This window comes from Eptesicus fuscus, chromosome 4 (genome assembly GCF_027574615.1).
Source record: "Eptesicus fuscus isolate TK198812 chromosome 4, DD_ASM_mEF_20220401, whole genome shotgun sequence".
Lineage (NCBI taxonomy): Eukaryota > Metazoa > Chordata > Mammalia > Chiroptera > Vespertilionidae > Eptesicus > Eptesicus fuscus.
In genome coordinates, this window is record NC_072476.1 from 73,020,342 (window position 1) to 73,042,238 (window position 21,897).

General features: G+C 35.9%; 1 protein-coding gene across 1 annotated transcript in view; it reads right to left on the reverse strand.

Moving 5' to 3' along the window:
* POLK (DNA polymerase kappa) overlaps positions 1–21,897 on the reverse strand; it is a 68,872-nt gene that overhangs the window by 13,791 nt on the left and 33,184 nt on the right. The window contains exons 4-9 of the mRNA XM_054715165.1: positions 18,207–18,359; positions 13,512–13,643; positions 11,351–11,504; positions 7,102–7,341; positions 4,382–4,506; positions 2,786–2,952 (exon numbers count right to left, since the gene is read on the reverse strand). Coding sequence (XP_054571140.1) covers positions 2,786–2,952; positions 4,382–4,506; positions 7,102–7,341; positions 11,351–11,504; positions 13,512–13,643; positions 18,207–18,359 — 971 coding nt within the window. The remainder of the gene's footprint in view (positions 1–2,785; positions 2,953–4,381; positions 4,507–7,101; positions 7,342–11,350; positions 11,505–13,511; positions 13,644–18,206; positions 18,360–21,897) is intronic.

Genomic DNA, 21,897 nt, shown 5'->3' on the forward strand with positions numbered 1-21,897 from the left:
AAGTTGTAGAGTTTCCACTCAGCCAGCCTTCCTGTAGTTCTGGATGATATCCATTTTGTCTTTTAGTTGTAGCTTTGAAGTGGTTGTGTGAGGTAGCAAGTTCAGGTGTTTACATATGCCGCCATCTTGGTTTCTACCCCTGAAGTCATTTTCAATGTCCACCATTTTTTACTTCTTTTCAGTCGGGTCAAGTTTCTAAATCTCCGTTTTCCGGCTAATATAAATAAAATAGGATTCCACCGAGTCTCCTATCTACCTACTCCAGGACTTCTGTGAAGATCAAATGAGATGAGGCACAGGAAAATGCTTCACAGACATTTGGTTAAAGTGTAAAATGTTTCCACCTGGCTATAAAGCAAGTCATGTTCCTGGGCTGAAGAAACTGCAAGGAGGCTAGTCACTAGGGAGAGGAAGTGGGTGTTGCTATGTGATGTCATTACCCGGTGCCCACAGTGACTGTTACTTGTGGGCCGCATTTTGCGCCAAGGGGTCTCAGCAGCATCAGCTGCGATTTGGTGGGGTGTCACTCTGGGATGGTGGCAGGGCTCTTATCCCACTTGGGGGAAGCTGAGTATTGCTTTGTGGGCGCCAGGTCCGTGGTGCCGTTTATTTTTAAATGGCCAATGCGCATCATGGCAGCTACTGCATTGAGCATCTGCCCCCTGGTTGTCAGTGTGCATCATAGCTACCGGTCAGATGGATGGACACTTAGCCTTTTTATATATATATATATATATATATATATATATATATATATATATATATATAAAACCTATGAATTAAGACCACCATTACCTGCAGGTCTAAATACCCCAGGTTAATATGTGCTATGTTTTATCAAGAACTCTTATTGTGTTCAAGCACTATGGAAATAAAAAGAGGTTAATTTTTGGATTAAAAGAGACAGTTTTATTTCCCATTATCTAAAAAAAAAATACTAGATTATTTACAGTACTGTCTTTTTCTTATTTTTCATTATATCCACTCAAAATAAATGTCAGCTAACTGTGGACTCAAATGATTGAGAAGTACAAAGAGTTAAGAAAAGCAATACCACAGGCTTTACAATCTCTGTAAGATTCAGCAGGTTTAATTCGTTAATAAAACTTATTTTGTATGCCCCCTCAGTAATCTTCTTGTTCTCCTTTAGTCTGAGTATAAGAATAGAAAGGAGTTATTCTGAGAGCAGGCTGACAAGATGATGACAAAACTATAAAAATAGTGCTGTGTCAATTCCCATTCTTTTTTTATTTATTATTCCCTTCTTTCACTCCCCCACAAAAGTGTACACTTCTAGCTCTAGGATACTTCTTTTTAAGACCTAGATGAAAGAATGACAAGAAAGAAAACACAGGGCCTCACTGCTAGTTGTTCCTCTTCTAGATCTTTATATGGCTGGCCCCTTGAGGTCTCTGCCTCTGGATGACTGCAGCCAACCCAACCCTTACCACCCCCCAACCCCAAGTCATTTTATGCTCTCACTCTGCCTCCCTTTCTTTATTTGTTTTTTGGGTTACTTTATATCTCCCACACTAGTCTGAAAACTCCACGAAGGCAGGACTCTCTCTTGTTTACTGCTATTATCCCCAGGGCCAAGAACAGTGCCTAATACAAAGTAAGTACTCAGTATTGAATGAATCATTTTTCCATTGAGAACACAGCAAGTGTCTCCACAAAATGTATACATACTTTAATAGCCGATAGCTCAATTTTGAAAATGAAATGTATTTTTTAATTATTTTTTAAATATCTTTTTATTGATTTCAGAGAGGAAGGGAGAGGGAGAGAGAGAGAGAAACATCAATGATGAGAGAGAATCATTGATCAGCTGCCTCTTACACGCCCCCTACTAGGGATCAAGCCTGCAATGAGGGCAAGTGCCCTGACCAGGAAGTGAACTGTGACTTCCTGGTTCATAGGTTGACACTCAACTACTGAGCCACACTGGCCAGGCGAAATGTATTTTTTTAAAAATATATTTTTATTGATTTCAGAGAGGAAGGAAGAGGGAGAGAGATATAGAAGCATCAATGATGAGAGAGAGTCATTAATCGGCTGCCTCCTGCACGCCCCCCCACTGGGGATTGAGCCCGCAACCTGGGCATGTGCCCTTGACTGGAATCAAACCCAGGACCCTTTAGTCCACAGGTCGATGCTCTATCCACTGAGCCAAACCAGCTAGGGCTGAAATGTATTTTAATAAACACTGCCTTTATAATCATTCAAAGTTTATGTATACATTTTTGGGGATATATATAGGGTTTGAAGGTTTTCAAAGAATCATTCAATCTCCTTGCTTAAAAGGTGAGTTCTGGAAAATGAGCCATCTTGCTTTTCTTAAAAATCTGACCACCAGTGTCCCAGTCTTCGTATGTTCTAAACAAAGCACAAGATAGGAAAGAAAGTGCCTATCATGCTCCTGTCCATCTATCCAATTGCTGTAGCCAACAACCTAGAAGTGATTCTTTATTCATCTTTTCCTTTCCTCCCACATCCAGTCGTTGGACTCTAATTTTAAATTTATATTCTAAATTAAACCAGCCTAAAATAATTTTAAAACATGTTATCCTTATAGGCTCCACTTCAATGGTTAAAACTGTTAGCCCACAGACATAGACAACAGCTGTGGTTATGGCCAGGGAGAAGGGCAGGGCGGAGGATGGGTGGAAGTTGACAAAGGGGGAGAAAATGGGGACATCTGCAATAGTGTCAACAATAAAAATAAAGTAAAAAAAAAAAAAAAGGAAAGAAACCGAGAAAGCAGAATGAATATACATATGGATACCTTGTCAGGTGTGTTGAACCTAGACCCATGGAAATATGAAGGAAATAACGCCAAGATGTTTCAGAGAAAAGAAGCGAAAGTAATGCCCTCTGTTGGTAGAGTTCGGTACAAGTAATAATTCCTAGGGCCTTTAACATTTTCTCTGTAACTTTTCCTATTCCAGAAACCTAGAAGAGAATCAATATATATTATTAATACATTTTTAAATGTAAGCAAGAACTGGTATTATAATCTCATTATACCTTTTATAATCAATAAAAACATGAATAATATAACTATCTTCATAAGAAAACTGTTTTAATTTCTTTTTGGCCACATTTCCTAAACTAGTGTTCCATGGAAAACTTAAATTTAAAATTCCATGAAAATTTTAAAAGCATTAAAATAAAGAGTTCTGCCCTGGTGGATTTGGCTCAGTGGATAGAGCATCGGCCCTCCGACTGAAGGGTTGCAGGTTCAATTCCGGTCAAGGGCACGCACGTACCTTGGTTGCAGGTTTGCTCCCCAGCCCTGGCCAGGGCACGTGCAGGAGGCAACCAATCGATGTGTCTCTCTCACATCCATGTTTCTCTCTCTGTGTCACTCCCCCTCCCTTCCACTCTTTCTGAAAATCAATGTGAAAATATCCTTGGGTGAGGATTAGCAAAAATAAATAAAATAATAAAATAAAAAATAAAATAAATAGTAAAAAAATAAGGAGTTTTGTGGTCAGACAAATTTGGGGAATGGTGGGATAAACAAATTTAAGTTGAATTTTTCACTGCAAGACTTATGAATCTTTAATATACTGGTATCCTTGTGACTCATAAGGGTGGTAGATTTCATAGTTATTTGACCCTAGAGCCTTTTTTATAGAATACCTATTCATACCTTAAAAACCAGATTGGAAAATACTGCTTTATAGCTACACCTTACATACTAAGCTATTCAGTAATCATTATACACTATATATTTTGATAAAGCCTTTCTTCTGAGCATTGAGAAATGCTTTATTTAAATTCACTCATATACATTATGTTGTGAGAAAAGCAACTCCTAGAACATCAAAAAGTATATGCAATTATTATTTACAAAGCATACATAGCAGAAAAATCTAGAAACTTTAAAAATAAAAGGTAGCCTCCTTTCAATAACTCCTACAGGATCATTTTACCATTTTTAAAGATGGTAAAGTGTTTTAATTTATGTGGTGTGTTGTTGTTTTTTTGTCAAAACAATTAAATTTCTAAATCTTTTTCAAGTATCATACTTATTAATCAGAAAGCAATCTGTACTTTAGAACTAAGATTGTATATGAGTTACAGCTGAAAGGATTCTTACCAGTATTCCTTTTATTTTTCTTCTCCTTGGCAAGGATACATTGAAAAGTCTGTCATCTATTACTTCCTTAAAACTTTCTAGCAAACAAGATCCTAAACCTCAATTTAAGAGTTTGATAGATTTCTTTAAATCCAAATTCAATCATCCAGTATAGTTCTTGTTACCTACTGTTTTAAAATCTTTCAGCTAACAATTACTATCATCCTAAATAGTATCTCTTCAGAACTCAGAGTATATACGTATATGTAGATGATAAATTTTATATAAAAATCTCACCTTTCTAATGGGTAAGTCCTTGATGAAGTCCATCACAGCTTGTCTTTCGGGCAGAATTTGGTATTGTCCATTTGGTTTATTCTTATCACTGCATACTTTTGCTAACATTGTGTTTGGGGCAATGCCTTAAAAGAAGAACACTCTGATGACTCAAAGAAGTTGATATGTATGATTTTAAAATATGCGATGACAATATAGAAAAATAATAATGTTAAGTGCAAAACATCTCAAATTATGTGAAATGCTATTTTAAACACAATAGTGGGTAAAAATGGTGAAGGGATTAAGCAAAAACCAAACCAAACCAAAACAAAACACTCATTGTCAGAGGCAACAGTAGAGGGAGGTAGAAGAGAGTAAAGGGGAGATAAATGGTGACGGAAAGAGACTTGACTGAGTGATGAACACACAATACAACATACAGATGATGCATTATAGAACTGTACACTTGAAACCTACGTAATTTATTAACCAATGTCAGCCCAATAAATTCAATAAATAAAAAATGCGTATCTGTTTGAAAGAGAATACCCAGATATTAGCAAAAAAATCATAATTATACTAGAGGTCTGGTGTACGAAATTCGTGCATGGGGGTGGTGTCCCTCAGCCCAGCCTGCACCCTCTCCAATCTTGGACATCCCTCTCACAATCCAGGACTGCTGGCTCCCAACCACTCACCTGCCTGCCTTCCTGATTGCTCCTAACCGCTTCTGCCTGCCAGCCTGATCACCCCCTAACCACTCCCCTGCCAGCCTGATTGATGCCTAACTGCTCCCCTGCCAGCCTGATTGCCCCTAACTGCCCTCCCCTGCAGGCCTGGTCACCCCTAACTACCCTCCCCTGCAGGTCTGGGTCCCCCCCCAACTGCCCTTCCCTGCAGGCCCAGTCGCCCCCAACTTCCCTCCTCTGCCAGCCTGTTCACCCCTAACTGCCCTCCCCTACAGGGTTGATTGCCCCCAACTGCCCTCCCTTGCAGGCCTGGTCTCTCCCAACTGCCCTCCCCTGCTGGCCTGATCTCCCACAACTGCCCTCCCTTGCAGATCTGGTCCCTCCCAAATGCCCTCCCCTGCTGGCCATCTTGTGGTGGCCATTTTGTGTTCACATGGGGGCAGCCATCTTGTGTGTTGGTGTGATGGTCAATTTGCATATTACTCTTTTATTAGATAGGATGTCTTGTTAAGTAAGTAAATAAATATATAAATAATAAAAATAATAGTGATTATCTATCTCCCCAGGGCTTCCTATGATTTTAGGAAAAAGAATTGTGTTAGTTATTTTCACAGCAGAAATGAGGACTATTTATTTATTTTTTAAATTTTTTTATTGATTTCGGAGAGGAAGGGAGAGGGACAGAGAGAGAGAGAAATATCAGCGATGAGAGAGAATCATTGATCGGCTGCCTCTTGCACACCCTCTACTGGGGATCAAGCCCGTAACTCAGGCATGTGCCCTTAACCAGAATCGAACCTGGGACCCTTCAGTCTGCAGGCCAATGCTCTATCCACTGAGCCAAACCAGCTAGGGTGAAATGAGGGCTATTTAAATCTCCATGGTATTTTAAAGTCTAAGAGTAATTTCTGAGTTTAAGAAATATTGTTAATTTACTTACTAGTAGAAACACAGGGCTATCTTATATTAATGATCCAGAATATAAGTTAGGATGTATGTTCATTCTTTAAAAAGGTATTTTGTATACATTATCCACATTAAAAAAAAATCAAAGATTCTGGGTTGTAGTATATTTAAAACGATAATGAAATGTGTGCATTCTTTTTGTGTTATTCACAGAGTAAATTATTATTATTATTTTATTTTATTTCAGAGAGGAAGGGAGAGAGGTAGGAACATCAATGATTAGAGAGAATCATTGATCGGCTGCCTTCTGCACGCCCCCTTCTGGGGATCAAGCCTGCAATCCAAGCATGTGCCCTTGACAGGAATCGAACCTGGAATCCCTCAGCCCGCAGGCCGATGCTCTATCCACTGAGCCAAACTAGCTAGGGCTAAATTACTACTTTTAAGAAAGATGTTTTATAATATCTAGGAGTCTAAATGACTAAGATAAATTGAAATAGGAATATTCTAATATAATCATTAAATAGTTCATTTCAATGTTTATATACTGTACATCTTCCTAAATTTTATTACTTATTCTCATGTTTTGGCATGGAAAGAAAAGACTAACCTCATCATAATATGGTTTTTATAAAATAATTTAGGGCACTTATGACACATATCAGTCTCTATGCTAAGTGGTGTTACCCTATATGCTATTGACCTATGTAAAGCTCTTTTTCCCTTCACTGGATGGCTCTAGATTGTTACATTATGAGTTGGTGATTCTTCTGTCCACTACCTTGTGGTCATCTGGTGGTCTCTCCTGCACTATAACCTTGGAAGAAATGAAGTCTTATAAGGGAAAACTAAAAAAATACTATGTCCAAAAATAATTAAAATATATTTTGTACCTAAAAAACAGAAAAGCTACATGAGATTTGTAATAGTTTTTTCTTTGGGCTCAAAGGCTTTTTGGCTTAATTCAAATTTACCTATAGGTTCTAGGCATTCTAAATAGGTTAAGTTGTTAGAAGATGAATCAAAAAATGGATAAGTAAAATGTTACTCTATACTTTATAATGAGAAACTACTAATATTACATTTGAATTAGACAGTCTGAAAATTAAAACTATTGTAGCCATCAATATCCTGTTTAAGTACCTGCACTGGCTGTCAGTGTTGTTTTTTGCTCAATTCTGAAGCGAATTTCCTTTACCACTTCCTCGGCTGATGTTCCAAAAACAACTGAGTTCTGAAGTATTTGAGGATTATTTTGTTCTTCACCGTTCACTTGGGAAGTATTTCCTGGGGGTTGCAAATCAGGAGGACTATCTTCAAAAAGTAATGGAGAGATGGATCGTTCATGCTCACTCAGTTTATTAACTTCCTTTCGTGGTTTGTCTAAATTATAAATAGAAACAGTAATTATCTTCATTTTAAGAAGCATATACTTCATAAATCAGGTTTCATTACATTCTTTCTTAAAACAAAATAAATCTAGTTTAGTTTTGTTTCTAAGAACCAAGATCAGAAATGTCATCATTTATATTTTATAACAGTTTAAAAGGAAAACAATGTTCTAAGTGTTTCTTAAAAGGAATATATTTCCCATTTCCATAGTATACATTTTAAAAGAAAATACCTTAAATAAAACTCACTGATTTTTATACCTAAGTTAATTGAAACCCAGAATTAGGTTTAGATTCATACTACTTTTTTCTTTAAAAAATTAAAGTTTTTTGTTGTTGTTGTCTATTCATCTCAAAGGGGGAAAGAGCTTTCTTAAATTAGGATTTAGTAATCAGGGCAAAAGGCATTAAGCAATCTAGAATAAATTTCTGAAAAATAAGTTTTGTTTTTAGAGGAAAAATAAACTTAAATTTTCTTCATTCATGAAAGAAACATTTCTAATGTTGATATAATTTGAATTTTCTTCATATGATTATTTTAATTTTGACATGCCTGTTTATAAAGTATCATTTTTACTAAAGGCATATTTGAAATAAATATAAACTACTTCTGGTGTTTTACTTTTTATTTGTAGTCTATAGATCTGCATATGTATATCCATGAAAATATTCAAATTCTTAATGTTTGATCAGATTAACCATTGTCCAAGGTTAAGGGAAAGAAGCCTTTATTATTATCAACTAGAGGCCCGATGCACAAAATCATGCAAGGGAGTCGGCCCTCACAGCCCCAGCTGCCTTGCGGCCCCGCCCCCTGCCCACTGGTGGTTCTGGAAGGTCGTTCTGCCATCTGGTCTAATTAGCAGGCTGAATATTAGTTCTTTATTATATAGGATAGGCTGTAAACTAAAATTATTAAAAAGTAGAGTAAAAATATTCTGGTTATTACCTCATTTAATCTGCATTTTTTGTAAATGGTCTGTAAAATATACTTAAATCTATACTAGTACTAAAAATGTCCTCATGAACAAATCCATTAAAGACTTTACTTTCTAGGCTTAATGGAGGAGAAATGCAGTTTAAATATACTTATAACAACTAAGATTAACAACAGAGCTTTCAAATCCCATTTCATAATTTTATAAGATATAAATGTTTTCCAAATTAAGGTAAATGCTGAAGCAAAAATTAAATTTCTATTTTCAAGACACATGAATGCATATTACTTTAAAAATAAACTTGGCCTTTTAGGAAGATTTCCTAAGAAAATATAAATAATATGACAACACCTGATTCATTTCAAATTTTAAAGTCTAATATATGAATTAAGTTACAGACAGATGTTTCCCAAAGCTGAATTCCCAGGCCATCTACAAAATAAGCCTTACTTTCAAACTTACATTAGCTGTTATTTGTGTGCTTCTGTTCCTTCCTTTTTCCATGTTCTGGTTTTAAATTGCAAAGCAATTCAGAGGGGATTAAGACTGTGGCACAGTTGGAATGGTATTTACCTAGACTCTCTTTTCCCCATCTGGATGGGTAGAAGTCAAGGTAAAGAGAGCAGAAAAACTTCAGCTCAAGGAAGGTACCTGTCACGTTCATAAGCCCCTTCTGCAGAGTTCCTTATGCCACATTTACCTTTCTCATGGCTCTCTCACCCTGCCCTTAGGTGAGTCACTCTCATCGAACACTACAGTAGGAAGCAAAGCATGCTGCCTTCAGGTTCACTGTTAGAGCTGCTGCTGAATAGCATAGTTACCTTTTAAATCTGTCTACTTCTCTGTGAGGCCTGGATGAGCAACTAAATACTGAAGTGGTTTCTTATTTGCTTTCTGAAAGAAATATCTTTATAATCCCCATAACTGAGGTGATGAGAGTACAAAACTAAGGTTTCTTTAATCTGAAACATTAGGATTAAAGCACCCATTTGGATGGCAAGTGCTAAAAATGTACAGTATTTCAGTTTCAAGCATTCCTTGGCACTCACTATTTGGATTTATAAGGCAGAATAAACATAAAATCATAATGATTATTTCATTTGTATATACACGTAGTAGTTGGCAATACTTTTTCAAAGACCACATCTTTTAGGAAAGGGGCAGACAGCAAAAAAACTGTCTTGGACTTTAGAGGAAGATATATCAATCACCTGCATGGCTCCAGCTCACTGTTGACAGCTCCCATGGCATAATGTAAAATCAGATATACCTGAAAGTCCAGCCCACAGGGATTTATATATGACCAAAACAAACTGAACTATTTAAATTGCTTACGAGTATGAAACACACGAAGTACATAAGTATGTTAAAAGCAACAGATATTAAAAATTTACATTCTTATTGTGAGTTTTGACACGTTATAATAAATAAAAAGAACATTAGTAGAGAATAAAAACATGTACTTTAGTCCCAATGTAACTTTTAAAAAATATACATGAAAGTAATTGGGTTTTTTTGTTTTGTTTTTAATATATTTTATTGATTTTTTTACAGAGAGGAAGGGAGAGGGATAGAGTCAGAAACATCGATGAGAGAGAAACAATGATCAACTGCCTCCTGCACACTCCCCACTGGGGATGTGCCCGCAACCAAGGTACATGCCCTTGACCGGAATCGATCCTGGGACCCTTCAGCCCGCAGGCCGACACTCTATCCACTGAGCCAAACCAGCCAGAGCAAAGTAATTGTTATAGGAGGGGATGCTTTGTGAAAAGTAAGGAACTAACAAAGTGAGATTTGAAGCAAAGTGGCATCAGGCTTTTTGTGCAACTTCCCCAAACAATAAAGTTAAACTAAAGGAAAAATAAGTTTTGCTCCAAGCCTCTGTATCCAGAAATTATGCTTGTTTATTATTTAATGTTTTTATTAAAGAGACTTACCCCTTAGAGCTATAAAGAAGGTAATGAAATTGTGATTTGATGTCCACATTAAACTTGCTTCAAAGATTTGAGACCCAAACAATGTGAGAGTTATAATTGTATGCCATTGAATTCACCATTTTTGCTTCAGGGAAAATTACAAATAGGTTTACCCACCACTGCCTATGCCTTCTCCCCTCTCCCCTCAAAGCAATCAATGAGTTGTGCACAGGGAATATAGCTGTGGGTTGTGAGCAAACCTTCTCTGTTTCTACCTTTTCATCAGATGAACTTTGTTCAGTAATCTAGGACAGCTCAGACATTTGAAATAATCATACCTTTGACAGAGGGTTGAAAGCAGTATGCATAATATCTCCATGTTATCACTTTGGATAGGTAATGAAGGGGCCTTTTAAAAAGAATGCTTTGGATCATGAAACTTCTGATTCATCATATATAAAAGAATAAAAGTATGTCCAAGGCAAAAAAGGGAGCTGGGGAGTTTTTTATTTAGGAATGATGAAAAAAAAAAAAAAAAACCCCACCCAATGTTATGATATGTTTGAATCAACATTTTTAAAAAATCTATTTTCCATTTAGCAATTACAACAAAAGGCCACCTTAAATAGACAAGCTCTTCAGATTCAATGTATTCCAACCCCTTATTAGTTACATTTTAGGAAAAGAACTGCTATAACATCACTTTATTCAGGGACTCTGCATACTCTTTTAAAGTCTAGAGATTTAGCAATCTTATTTGGTGTATCAGTGACATCACACACATATTTTTTAATTTTTATTTATTGATTTTAGAGAGGGAGAGGAAGAGAGAGGGGGAGAGAGGAAATATTGATTTGTTGTTCCACTTATTTATGCACTCCTTTGGTTGCTTCTTGTATGTGCCCTGACTGGAGATGGAACCTGCAACCTTGGCGTATTGGGACCATGCTCTAACTGAGCTAGCCAGCCAGGGCAACATTCCTCACATTTAACTCAGAAAACCCACTGGTATGTTTTATTTCTGAGTTTTCATTTTTAATAATAAATGTATAGCTAGTCCTATAACCTATGCATGCTAATAAGTTAACTGGGTTAATTCAAATACAAAGGGTTTTTTGTTTGATTGTTCTAATAAGTTGCTTACCATTTTCCAGAGAGTGCCCTGTTTTGATGAAATACTTTCTTTTGTCCTCAGGCCAATTTTGTCTTTCCTGTAAGTGCTTTGTTATATTCAAGTAGGCTTCATCAAGACTCATGGCCATAAAATTGGGATCATAATCAGCAAGTATTTCCTTAACCTTCAAAAGGAACAAAATGGTTTAAGTTTTGCAGCCATAGCAAAATCTGTCACATACAGCTGAAAGAAAAATTAATATTCTTACTTTGCAACTATAGTAACGATCCTACAATCAATAGCTCATGGATTTAGGGAATAAATAATTTACCGCCAGGACACATTTGTCCAAATTCTCTTTCTTATTAAAATAGATCATGAAGGCAGAAGGCCATGAAATAGCTTTATTTGATACAATCTCTGTTTAGCCACCTGTATCTAGAAATAGTAAGTGATTCAAATAAATCTCAATACATCATTCAGGTAGGCACAGGAAAAAAAAACGGTTAAGCAACTAAATTTTAAGAAGTTATCAAAAATAGTAATGGGAACAACAGAAACCCCCTCTCCCCCACCTTTCATGATGGTTTTTGTACATTTTAAAAAGGATAATCTTATATAAAGATACTATGTTACTTTAGAAAGTTCTATTTCAATTAATTATAACATGCACATAAAACTCCACTCAATATACACATTAATGCATGTACCCATTCAAGAAAACAAGGCTCAATTATCAGGATTTATAATGGGAAAAGATGACAAAATCTGTAGTGTCTGTGACTATAATAAATGATGGACAATAGTCTGGAGTTGCATCTTGGGATAAAAGAAATACATACATAAAAAGGTCTGAATCTCTGCATGATTCTGAAAATGCCTTTTATATAAGACAGTTTTATTACATGAAACCAATTTTTTTTTAACCATTGAAGTATTAGCTGAAACTAGAGGAAATGGTTGCCAAAATAATATGTTAGAAAAACATACTTGCTAATAAATTACATTATGGTTCCATCTACTATTTAAAAGCTGTCTGATGCATTATGGGAAAGCCTTTCTTGATGATTTACAAAACGAAAGCTTTTTAGCTTAATATAATATGAACAGCTGAGTGAAAGGTAATTTTAGAAAATAGTGACATAAAACTTGGCCAAGTTTTGCTCAGAGTACCTAATTAGCTCTGTTCCTGTAGAAGAAACCATTTTCATGATGTACTCAAATAGAATCTTTCTAGTGAAAATGAAATTCTGGAAAGTCTGTAGTTGGCAGCCAACTAAGATTATTCTGAATGAGAAGTACTCCCTAGAGGCACTGAGTACTCACTAACTTCCTTTACATAGGATACTGCTTTTAAGAACAAGAATAGAATGTGCCAGTAAATATCAAGTACTAGGCTATGACAACAGTTAAAGCTATCCCATTCTTTTGGATAAAACAAAAATGGCTTTTCTTTGAACTTTTAAACCAAGCTATAAATATTAATGTATTTATAGTCAGTGAATTTATGCCATTGTTCATTTACACATAAAAAACCATTTATTATCTGCAAATAAACTAGCTAAATCCTGCTCAAATTTAAAGATTTCTCTAACTTATGTAAATAACTACACTAAAGATAACTAAAAACAATTTGTTCTCATTATCACACTGTCCAGAGTTTTACTGAATTACAGTAGGAGTTAAAACAATTCTTTCTTACAAAGTCTTTGAGGGATTTTCAAGCTTATTAAAAGCTAATCAAAATATGTGAATTCTGTTACTGTTTTAAAAACACTGATAAAAAATTATTCAGAAAAGAGGTTGAAATTAATGACTTGAGTAGATTTTGTACATTATAAGTATCAGGTGATTCCAGAAGAAAATGTACAGTGCACATTAAGAAAAAAAAATCTAAAGTTAATTTAGGTTATTATTAAAGCAATTCAAAGTTTTCTGGGGACATGAAGAGTTTTCTAAAGCAGATTTTAAAAAAAACATGGAAAAAGAAAGAATTGGGAAAAAGAAGGGTGCATTCTGGATACCCTATACAGCTCAGTTATTTAATATATAGATTGAAGTGGTAGGAGGTGAGACTAAAGGGATAAACTAAGGCCAAATTCTGAAGTGTGAAGGCATGTGGACTTGACTTTGTAGGTGACAGGAAATCAGTGAAGGCTATGTATAAGTAGGGGTGAGACTTTAGACTTACCTCTTTACTCACAGCGTGGTATTTGTCAAAGTTTGGAGGCACTATAATAAGTTGTGGGCAGAGCCTTTTAGCAATAAATCCTGGCATTGCTGCACGAACACCAAACCTCCTTGCATGGTAATTTGAAGTACTCTGAAAGAAAATGGACCACTTGGGAATAAATATACAAACCTAAAATGAACATATTGATCGATGCATTCAAAAGAAACACATTACTGATGTGCATTTTCAATTCAAGGACATTTCTTTCTTTTAATCATCACCCGAGAATATGTTTATGGAGGGGAAGAGAAGAAAGAGAGAGAGAGAGAGAGAGAGAGAGAGAGAGAGAGAGAGAGAGAGAGAGATCGACGTGAGAGAGAAACATAGATCAGTTGCCTCCCATATGTACCCTGAATGGGGACTGAACCTGAAACCTAGGTATGTGCCCTGACTAGAAAGTGAACCTGCAATCTTTTGGTGTATAGGATGATGCTCCAACCAACTGAGCCACTAGGCCAGGACTTAAGTATATGTCTTTTATAGGTCACTGTCTCAAATCAAGCTTTTATTTTATCCTATCATAGCATGATGACATCATGACCTTCTCCCACTGCTATCTCCATAATTATAATATGACACCAGGTAATAAGCAAGACTGTGATAATAAAAAGGTTCCCTTACATTTCCAGTAACTAAACTTCATTAGTTTTAAGGCATACCCATAATATAGTACTATATATCAAAGTCTGGATGATAGTGGGTGATCCTATATAATAAAAGGCTAATATGCAAATTGTTCCCTCAACCAGGAGTTCGATGAGAGTTCGACCGGGAGTTCGACCAGGGGACAGGGGCGGCCGGCCAACCGCCCACGGCCCCTCCCCCTTGGCTAGTAATAATAGTAAAGTATAAATATAAAGTAATATTATAATACAAATAGTATAGATGTTACATGAAAGTAATAATATAGAAAGTAATAGGATGGTACAATAGTACAGATTTGGAATTTGATCTATATGGGATTTTGGAAATTTTTCATCTAGAACAAAAATCAAAAGGTCTAATATATGGTTAGTCAAATTAAGTCTCCAAAATGAAGTGATAAAAGCTTAAAAGAACTTTAAAAGTTAATTTCATTTCTTAAGGCTTAAATATCTTTTTTGATGAAAACATTTTGATTAGGAGATAGAAATAAAAACTGAAAGTAAAAAGGAGAACATTACTAAATCTTATAGATGATATCTGACAACAGTCTCTGTCCATGTGGTAGATCATAGTACTACATACAAATTTATCACAAATGAAATCTTTTTTTTGGAACATTAAGTGAAAAGTCAAAGAAATGCAAAACAGAATCTATCAAATGGAGTCATTATTTCACAATAATAACATCAACTTCACATTAATTATTTTTTAAATGGCATTTAAAAAATCTTGATAGTACTCAAAACTACACTAATCCTTCGTCAGTATTCTGGAACAGAAAATGCAGATGGCACTAAAAAGACAAACCAATGCTTTAAATATAAATAAATCTAATGGGATCTACACTGAGTGGCCAGATTATTATGATCTCTGAACACATAATAATCTGGCCACTCAGTGTGTGTGTGTGTGTGTGTGTGTGTGTGTGTGTGTGTGTGTGTATTAGAGGCCCAGTGCATGAATTCATGCATGGGTGGGGTCCGGCCAGCCTGGCCAGGGGAAGGGGACATGGGCGGTTGGCCGGCCTGCCTGCTGGTCGAACTCCTGGTCGAGGGGACAATTTGCATATTAGCCTTTTATTATATAGGATATACACTGAGTGGCCAGATTATTATGCGTTCAGAGATCATAATAATCTGGCCACTCAGTGTATATAAACACTAGATCTATGGTAGACTAGAAACAAAATTTTTGATATGACTTCCTTTAACGTTTAGGTTTGTGGTAGATTGTAAATCATAGCTACAATATTTTACAGTTCCTCCTATCAAAGGTGAGTTCTAGTTCCTCATGCCAAGTGACTTGCATTTTGACATGCTTTGACGAAAAGAATGTGAGGGAGTGAAATTCTGAGTCATGAAGCCTCGGCATTATGAAGTCAGCAGCCTTTGCATTTGTGGGATCTGGCAACCTACATGGTTAGAATATTAAATAATAATGCACCATGAGTCCTGGCTGGGTGGCTCAGTTGATTGGAACGCCATTCCATACACCAAAAGGTTGCAGGTCTGATCCCAGATTGGGGCACATACCTAGGCTGTAGGCTTGCTCTCTCTCTCTCTCTCTCTCTCTCTCTCTCTCTCTCTCTCCCTCCCTCCCTCTCCTCCTTCCTCCCTCCCTCCCTCCCTCCCTCCTTTCCCTTTTCTCTAAAAATCAATTAAAAAAACATATCCTTGGGTGAGGGGCAAAACTAAATAAGTACAATAATATGCACCAAGACAGGTGAAAGCTGGATGGCTGGAAGCCATTCCTGCCATCTCAGTCAGTTGACGTGCCAGGCATGTTAGTGAAGCCATTTTGGATTTTCCAGCCCCAGCTAAATAGCTCTAGGCAACCCCAGGTAGAGATTAGCCATCCCTATCATATCTGCTCAAATTACAGAATCATGAGCAAATAAATGGTTGTCCACTAAGTACTGAAAGGGTTCATTATGCAGCAATAAATAACCACTACAGGGTCTAAGTTCTAACTATGAGTACTAACTTAAACATTTCAAAAATCCTACAATTCATTAAAAAAGAATTCTAACTATAACAGGTTGTAATAATAAAGAGTGTATCATCACCACCATGACTATATAGATATTTTTAAGAGTTTATCAGGACAAAAACAATTATGCTTCAAATCTCATTAGAAGAGAAATCTATTAGATCAGCATACACGGGGAGTAATCTTTGTTTAAATATAACAGATAATCATTTTGAATTTGAAAACAAGCAATTTTTAGGAGGATAAAAATTATAGGAAAGTAGAAGCAGCAGCCCTGTAGGTTGCTTGGTGTAAAGAAAGACAAAAAAAATTATAGGAAAGTAAATATTTTGTGAATTTAACAGTGGGGTTATCTTTAACATGACTATGGTATGTGTGTATGTTTGCATGCGTGTATATATACACATATATGCACACATACATAATTTAATAGATAAGAATATAGCATTATATAATATTAATGAAATTAAATATGTTTTTTCAAGTATTAGTTGATTTATGGGAAAGGTGAGTATCCTTTCAATAAACACTGTTTTGGGACCAGGACTGTTAGTTGCCTGCATACTCATGGGAGCAGATATAATGAACAGATTATAGTTTTGTAATAAAATAATAACTTAGTAGGAATTAGGTTTATAGCTATCTAAGGCATTAGAGGTCATTAGGGATTTAGCTATCTAAGGCATTAGAAAGCATTTATCATATATATTTTTTGTTGTTGTTAATCTTCACAGGAGGATAGTTTTTCCATTAATTTTTAAAAATATGTATTTACTGATTTCAGAGAGAAAGGGAGAGGGAGAGAGAGTTAGAAATATCAATGATGAGAAAGAATCATTGATCAGCTGCCTCCTGCATGCCCCCCACCTGGGACTGAGCCTGCAACCCGGGCATGTGCCCTGACCGGGAATTGAACCGTGACCTCCTGGTTCATAGGTCAACACTCAACCACTGAGTCACTCTAGCCAAGTTCCATTAATTTTTAGAGAGAGTGGAAGGAAGGAGGGGAGGGAGGGAAATAAAAGGGGGGGGGGGGAGAGAGAGAGAAAGAGAGAGGGAGAGAAACATTGATGTGAGAGAGATACATAAATTGGTTGCCTCCCGAACGCACCCTAATCTGGGGGTCAGGGATCGAACCTGCAACCCTTTGGTGTGCTTGCTGACGCTCTAACCATTGGGAACATGGGTTTTTTTTAATTGTCTAAAGTTTTATATATGTCTCCTTTTTCCCTGATTGACCTCCCCATATGTGTGTTTTTTTAAATACCAAAACCCAACTATTCCAGTTACTACTTTTAATTCCCAACACATTTTAAGCTACATATGGTTATTCTGGTCATCTTTACCTTCTATGGTTAGGGTGGAAATAAGGAAGAGCACTATAGTAATCAGAAAAGCAAATATTCCAAGTCATGGGGAAAACTACTTAATTACAGTACTACATTTATGAAATATGTCACTCTAGAATGGGTGGCAAACCTTTTCTAGATAGTAATTACTTAGGCTTTGCAGTTCATATGACCTCTGTTGCAAGTACTCAACTATGTTCTTTTAGTGTAACAACAACAATAATAAATGAATGGGTGTGACTGTGTTCCAGTAAAATTTTACTTACAAAAGAGGCAGTAGGTTGGATTTGGTGTGTAGGCCATTGCTTGCAAAGCCCTGCTTTAGAATAACATTTTTCCTTTTTCTTCATTTTTTTTTCTTTTATACTAGAACAGTTACTTGAGAAAAATATAATTTGCAACAGAAAGTACAATGCCACTCTACCATTTACCAGGTTTGGAACTTTAGGGAAGTTATTAAACATCTCTCTAAGTTTGTTTTCTTATCTGTCAAATGGAAACAATAATTTGTACCTCAAGGGATGTTGAAAGGATTTAGTAACTGAACACTAAAGCAATCAGAAAAATACTCAGTAAACTGGTAGAATTCAATAAAATCTTTCCCCTGCATAAACCAGTAAGGCTTACTTGAATATATTATGAAATTTCCATTTTGTCTTTACCTACTTACCAACATACTTGATGATCCTACAGCAATGGGTTTATCTTTCAGTTCTGGATTGTCCCTCATTTCTACAGCTGCATAGAAAGCATCCATGTCGATGTGCACTATGGTATTGTTCAGATCCCGGCTCTGTTCCAATTCCATTGCAAACCTGTCAACCTTAATTTTTAAAAAGTTAACATACTTTTGACAACATAATATTATAATACTACTAATCATAACATTAATATTTTACTAAGTATCAGTCCATCTGTCTCTATTCAACTATCCATCCATCTGCCCACCTACCCACCTACCTATGTTGTTTATTAACGCTTAATTTTCACAAATATAGGCAGTCTGTTCTCAAATATCATTCCCTATCAACTCTTACATGTCCAAATACCCTACCCATAAGTATAAGAGGTACTTAATAAGTATTTATTGAAGAATAAACTATTCCAACCTTTTACATCAAATGACTCTACTGCTTTATAAATTTGGAGAACAACTTATGTAACTAAAAGCTTCACTTTAGGTAAAATAAACAACTACTCCTATCTGACTCATAATATTCATGTCTTAAAATAGCAACAAAGGAAATGAGCAACAAAAGATTATACTAAAGCACATATAAACATTCCCTCTGTAGAACTGTTTTTATAAGGCTAAAATTTGATACAAATGAAATTAAAAATTTAAGGTGTAATTATTCTTTCATAAAATTTCAGTATATATGTCATATATAACAGTAAAGAATCTTAATCTTTAAAGAATTTTTTTGTTTCTTTAGAGAGAAAGAGTTGGGTCAATAAAAAAATGAAAAGGGGTAGAAATAAGCAAAGTAGGGCAGTAAGAAAAGGGTTTATATAGCAGACATACCCAGTCCCAAGTGTTCCTTTTTTGCGACCTCTACCATAGATGCTGAAAAAGCTAATTATGCACTTTCTCAGTCTCCCACCAGCCGGGAGTGGCTGTGTGACCTTTCTGATCTTTGACACACACAAAGAAGTCAATAAAACCAGTAAAATTATGAGAAAAGGGATTAGAAAGCTATTGAGTGAGATGGAATACATAAAGAACATGGAAGAGTGGCTGGCAAATGGTACAAATTCAATAAATGCAACCTATTACTAAAAGGATCAATGTCTAGCTGTATAACAAAACAATAAAAATTTGAGGGGAGCCTGGCCAGTGTGGCTCTGTAGTTGAGCATCGACCTATGAACCAGGAGGTCAGGGCACATGCCAGGGTTGCAGGCTCAATCCCCAGTGTGGGGGGGTGCAGGAGGCAGCCGATCAATGATTTTTCTCTCATCAATGATGTTTCTATCTCTCTCTCCCTGCTTCTCTGAAATCAATAAAAATATGTTTTTAAAAAATTGAGGGAAAACAGCCATAAATATGTAAATGGGGTGATCTCCGGAATAAAAGCAATTTCCATCCCGTGGAAATCCCCATGGCAGGTTTCCTCAAAGGTGGAGAGTTACAAGGGTATAGTTTAGCCTTTCCCCTCACTGGTCTTCAGCCTTGCTACTATCATTGCTTCTTAGCATTATAGTGACACTAGCTGCCCACTAGCTGCAGGTTAAGACTGCGACTTCTCTTTTAGAAACAGTCACACTGAATCACATTTGTCTCTAGCAGTCATAGTAAGACTTCCTAGAGGGCCTGATCCTATTTAGGCTGCAATTCACTGAACAACCTGCAGTGCTCTTGGCCTTCTTCAGGCTGTTTCTGGCTGAGAAAGCCCTTCCGGTCACAAAGCCTTTAAGAGTCAGTTCAGGTATTTCTCTGAAACTTAATTGAATCTCTGTCCTCTGCACCCTAGAATTGAATGTTTCCTTGTAAGTTTTCCTCTTCTTACTATGGCACTTATTGTATTAGATACTAAATTGTGAGTTTAGTACCTAAGAAGAAACCCTGTCTCAGATAAGGAGGAGAAAGAACTTTAAGAAAGAAAGGGAGAGGAAAAGAGGAATAAAATTTATACATATGTATATTTCTGGTTAAAAAGAGAAAGTAGTATTTGTAGAAAAATTTGGGGGAAGGCTGAGCTCATGCAGTGAGACACCATGACTAATAAATGAAACTTTTCAACATTAAGCTGATTTATTATCCAGTTTTAAAACTTCCAGTTCAATTTTACACTGGAGAATAGCATCTTGACATTAAAAAAAAAGATATGAGCAAGTCATGGAAACTAATAAAAACAAGGACTTGAAAACTACTCTATATTAATCCAGAAAATATGCTTAAAATATGAGTCAACTGAGAATAAGAGAGCAGCATCTGAAATATCTTAACCCAGAATCGTTGGAAAGGAAAAGGATAATAGAAAGCAAACTAAATGGGGAAAATTCTCCTTGGACTCATATATTAAAGATATGGCGGTTTCTTCAGCAATCTATTGACTTTTCTGGGCTTATGGCAAGTGTACAGTTGCCAAAGAGAAACCTCCCCACTGATGACTCATACATTCCATTTTCCTTTACTATCTCTCATTAGTCACCCTTCTCTGAACTCTTTTCTATCAACATTTACCAAATGCCCACCACTGCTTTCTTCAAGTTTCTTCTAGTGAAATTCTCATTCATGTTTTCCTTTCTTCCATTTTTCCTTCCAAATGACTTACAAGTTTGGATATGAATCTCAAACATGTACGTTCGGTATCCCTTTTGCCACACTCGAGATCCAGTATGTCACAGAATAATGGCCTTTGTTTGGGTCTCAGCTCTGCCACTAATTAGTTACATGACAGTGTAACTGTCCTCTCCTCCTCACTTTCCTTATTTGTAAAGTGGTAAGGGCTTAATGATATTACCTATAATTTTAAGAGTAGACGTGACATTTGCTGAGTATATTAAATGACAAGGGTATATTTTAAGTGCTTTTTATTGTTAATGCATTTAATGGTCAAAATAATTCTGACATAATGATTATTACTCCCATTTCACTAGTATAGATAAGGAAACTAAAACTCAATAAGATTAAGTAATTTGCCCTTCATACAGCTGGTAAATGTTAGAATTAGACCTGGAAATCAGGTTACTCAAAGTCTGTGCTCTTTCCATTATTTTATGCTACCCTAAAATAGATTTTTAAAGGTTTTTATCACTGAAATAAGCTAGTGGTATGTTTGATATCCATATTATGTTTAAGTTCTTAAAAATCCTTTTTCTATTACATCTAGGAGAGTATTTCAGAAATATTGTTTTTCATTTTCTTAATTAGCATTATTCTGACAATTGTTGAATAAATCTGAATTCATAAAATCAAGTGTTAAATGGTAAAAATGCAGTGATTTGCTGTGTATTTGCCATTTACTATAATATGATGTTTGTCTATTCAATTTATGAACCCATGCTATAATAAGATGTTTTAGCAGCTACAAAAATGTGCCTTTAAGAAATCTAATGAGGATGGGGTGGGGTGGGGAATACATAGAGAGGATCTGAATAAATATTATGAAAGTTCATGTCTACAGAGATTACTTACCTAAGCTTGACTGGCAATAGTTCATACTATCTTATCACACATAATAAAATCTACTATTCAGAAATTTTATGACTCTAAAATAGAAACACATTTCCTATGAAAACTTTTCTGTTCTCTGAGAACTTCTAGACTCCTTAGGACTTCCTCAATCCCCTCCCATTTATACAACGTCTTTTAAAGGAAGCTTAACAAACAAAACAATTTAACAATCAACATAAAAC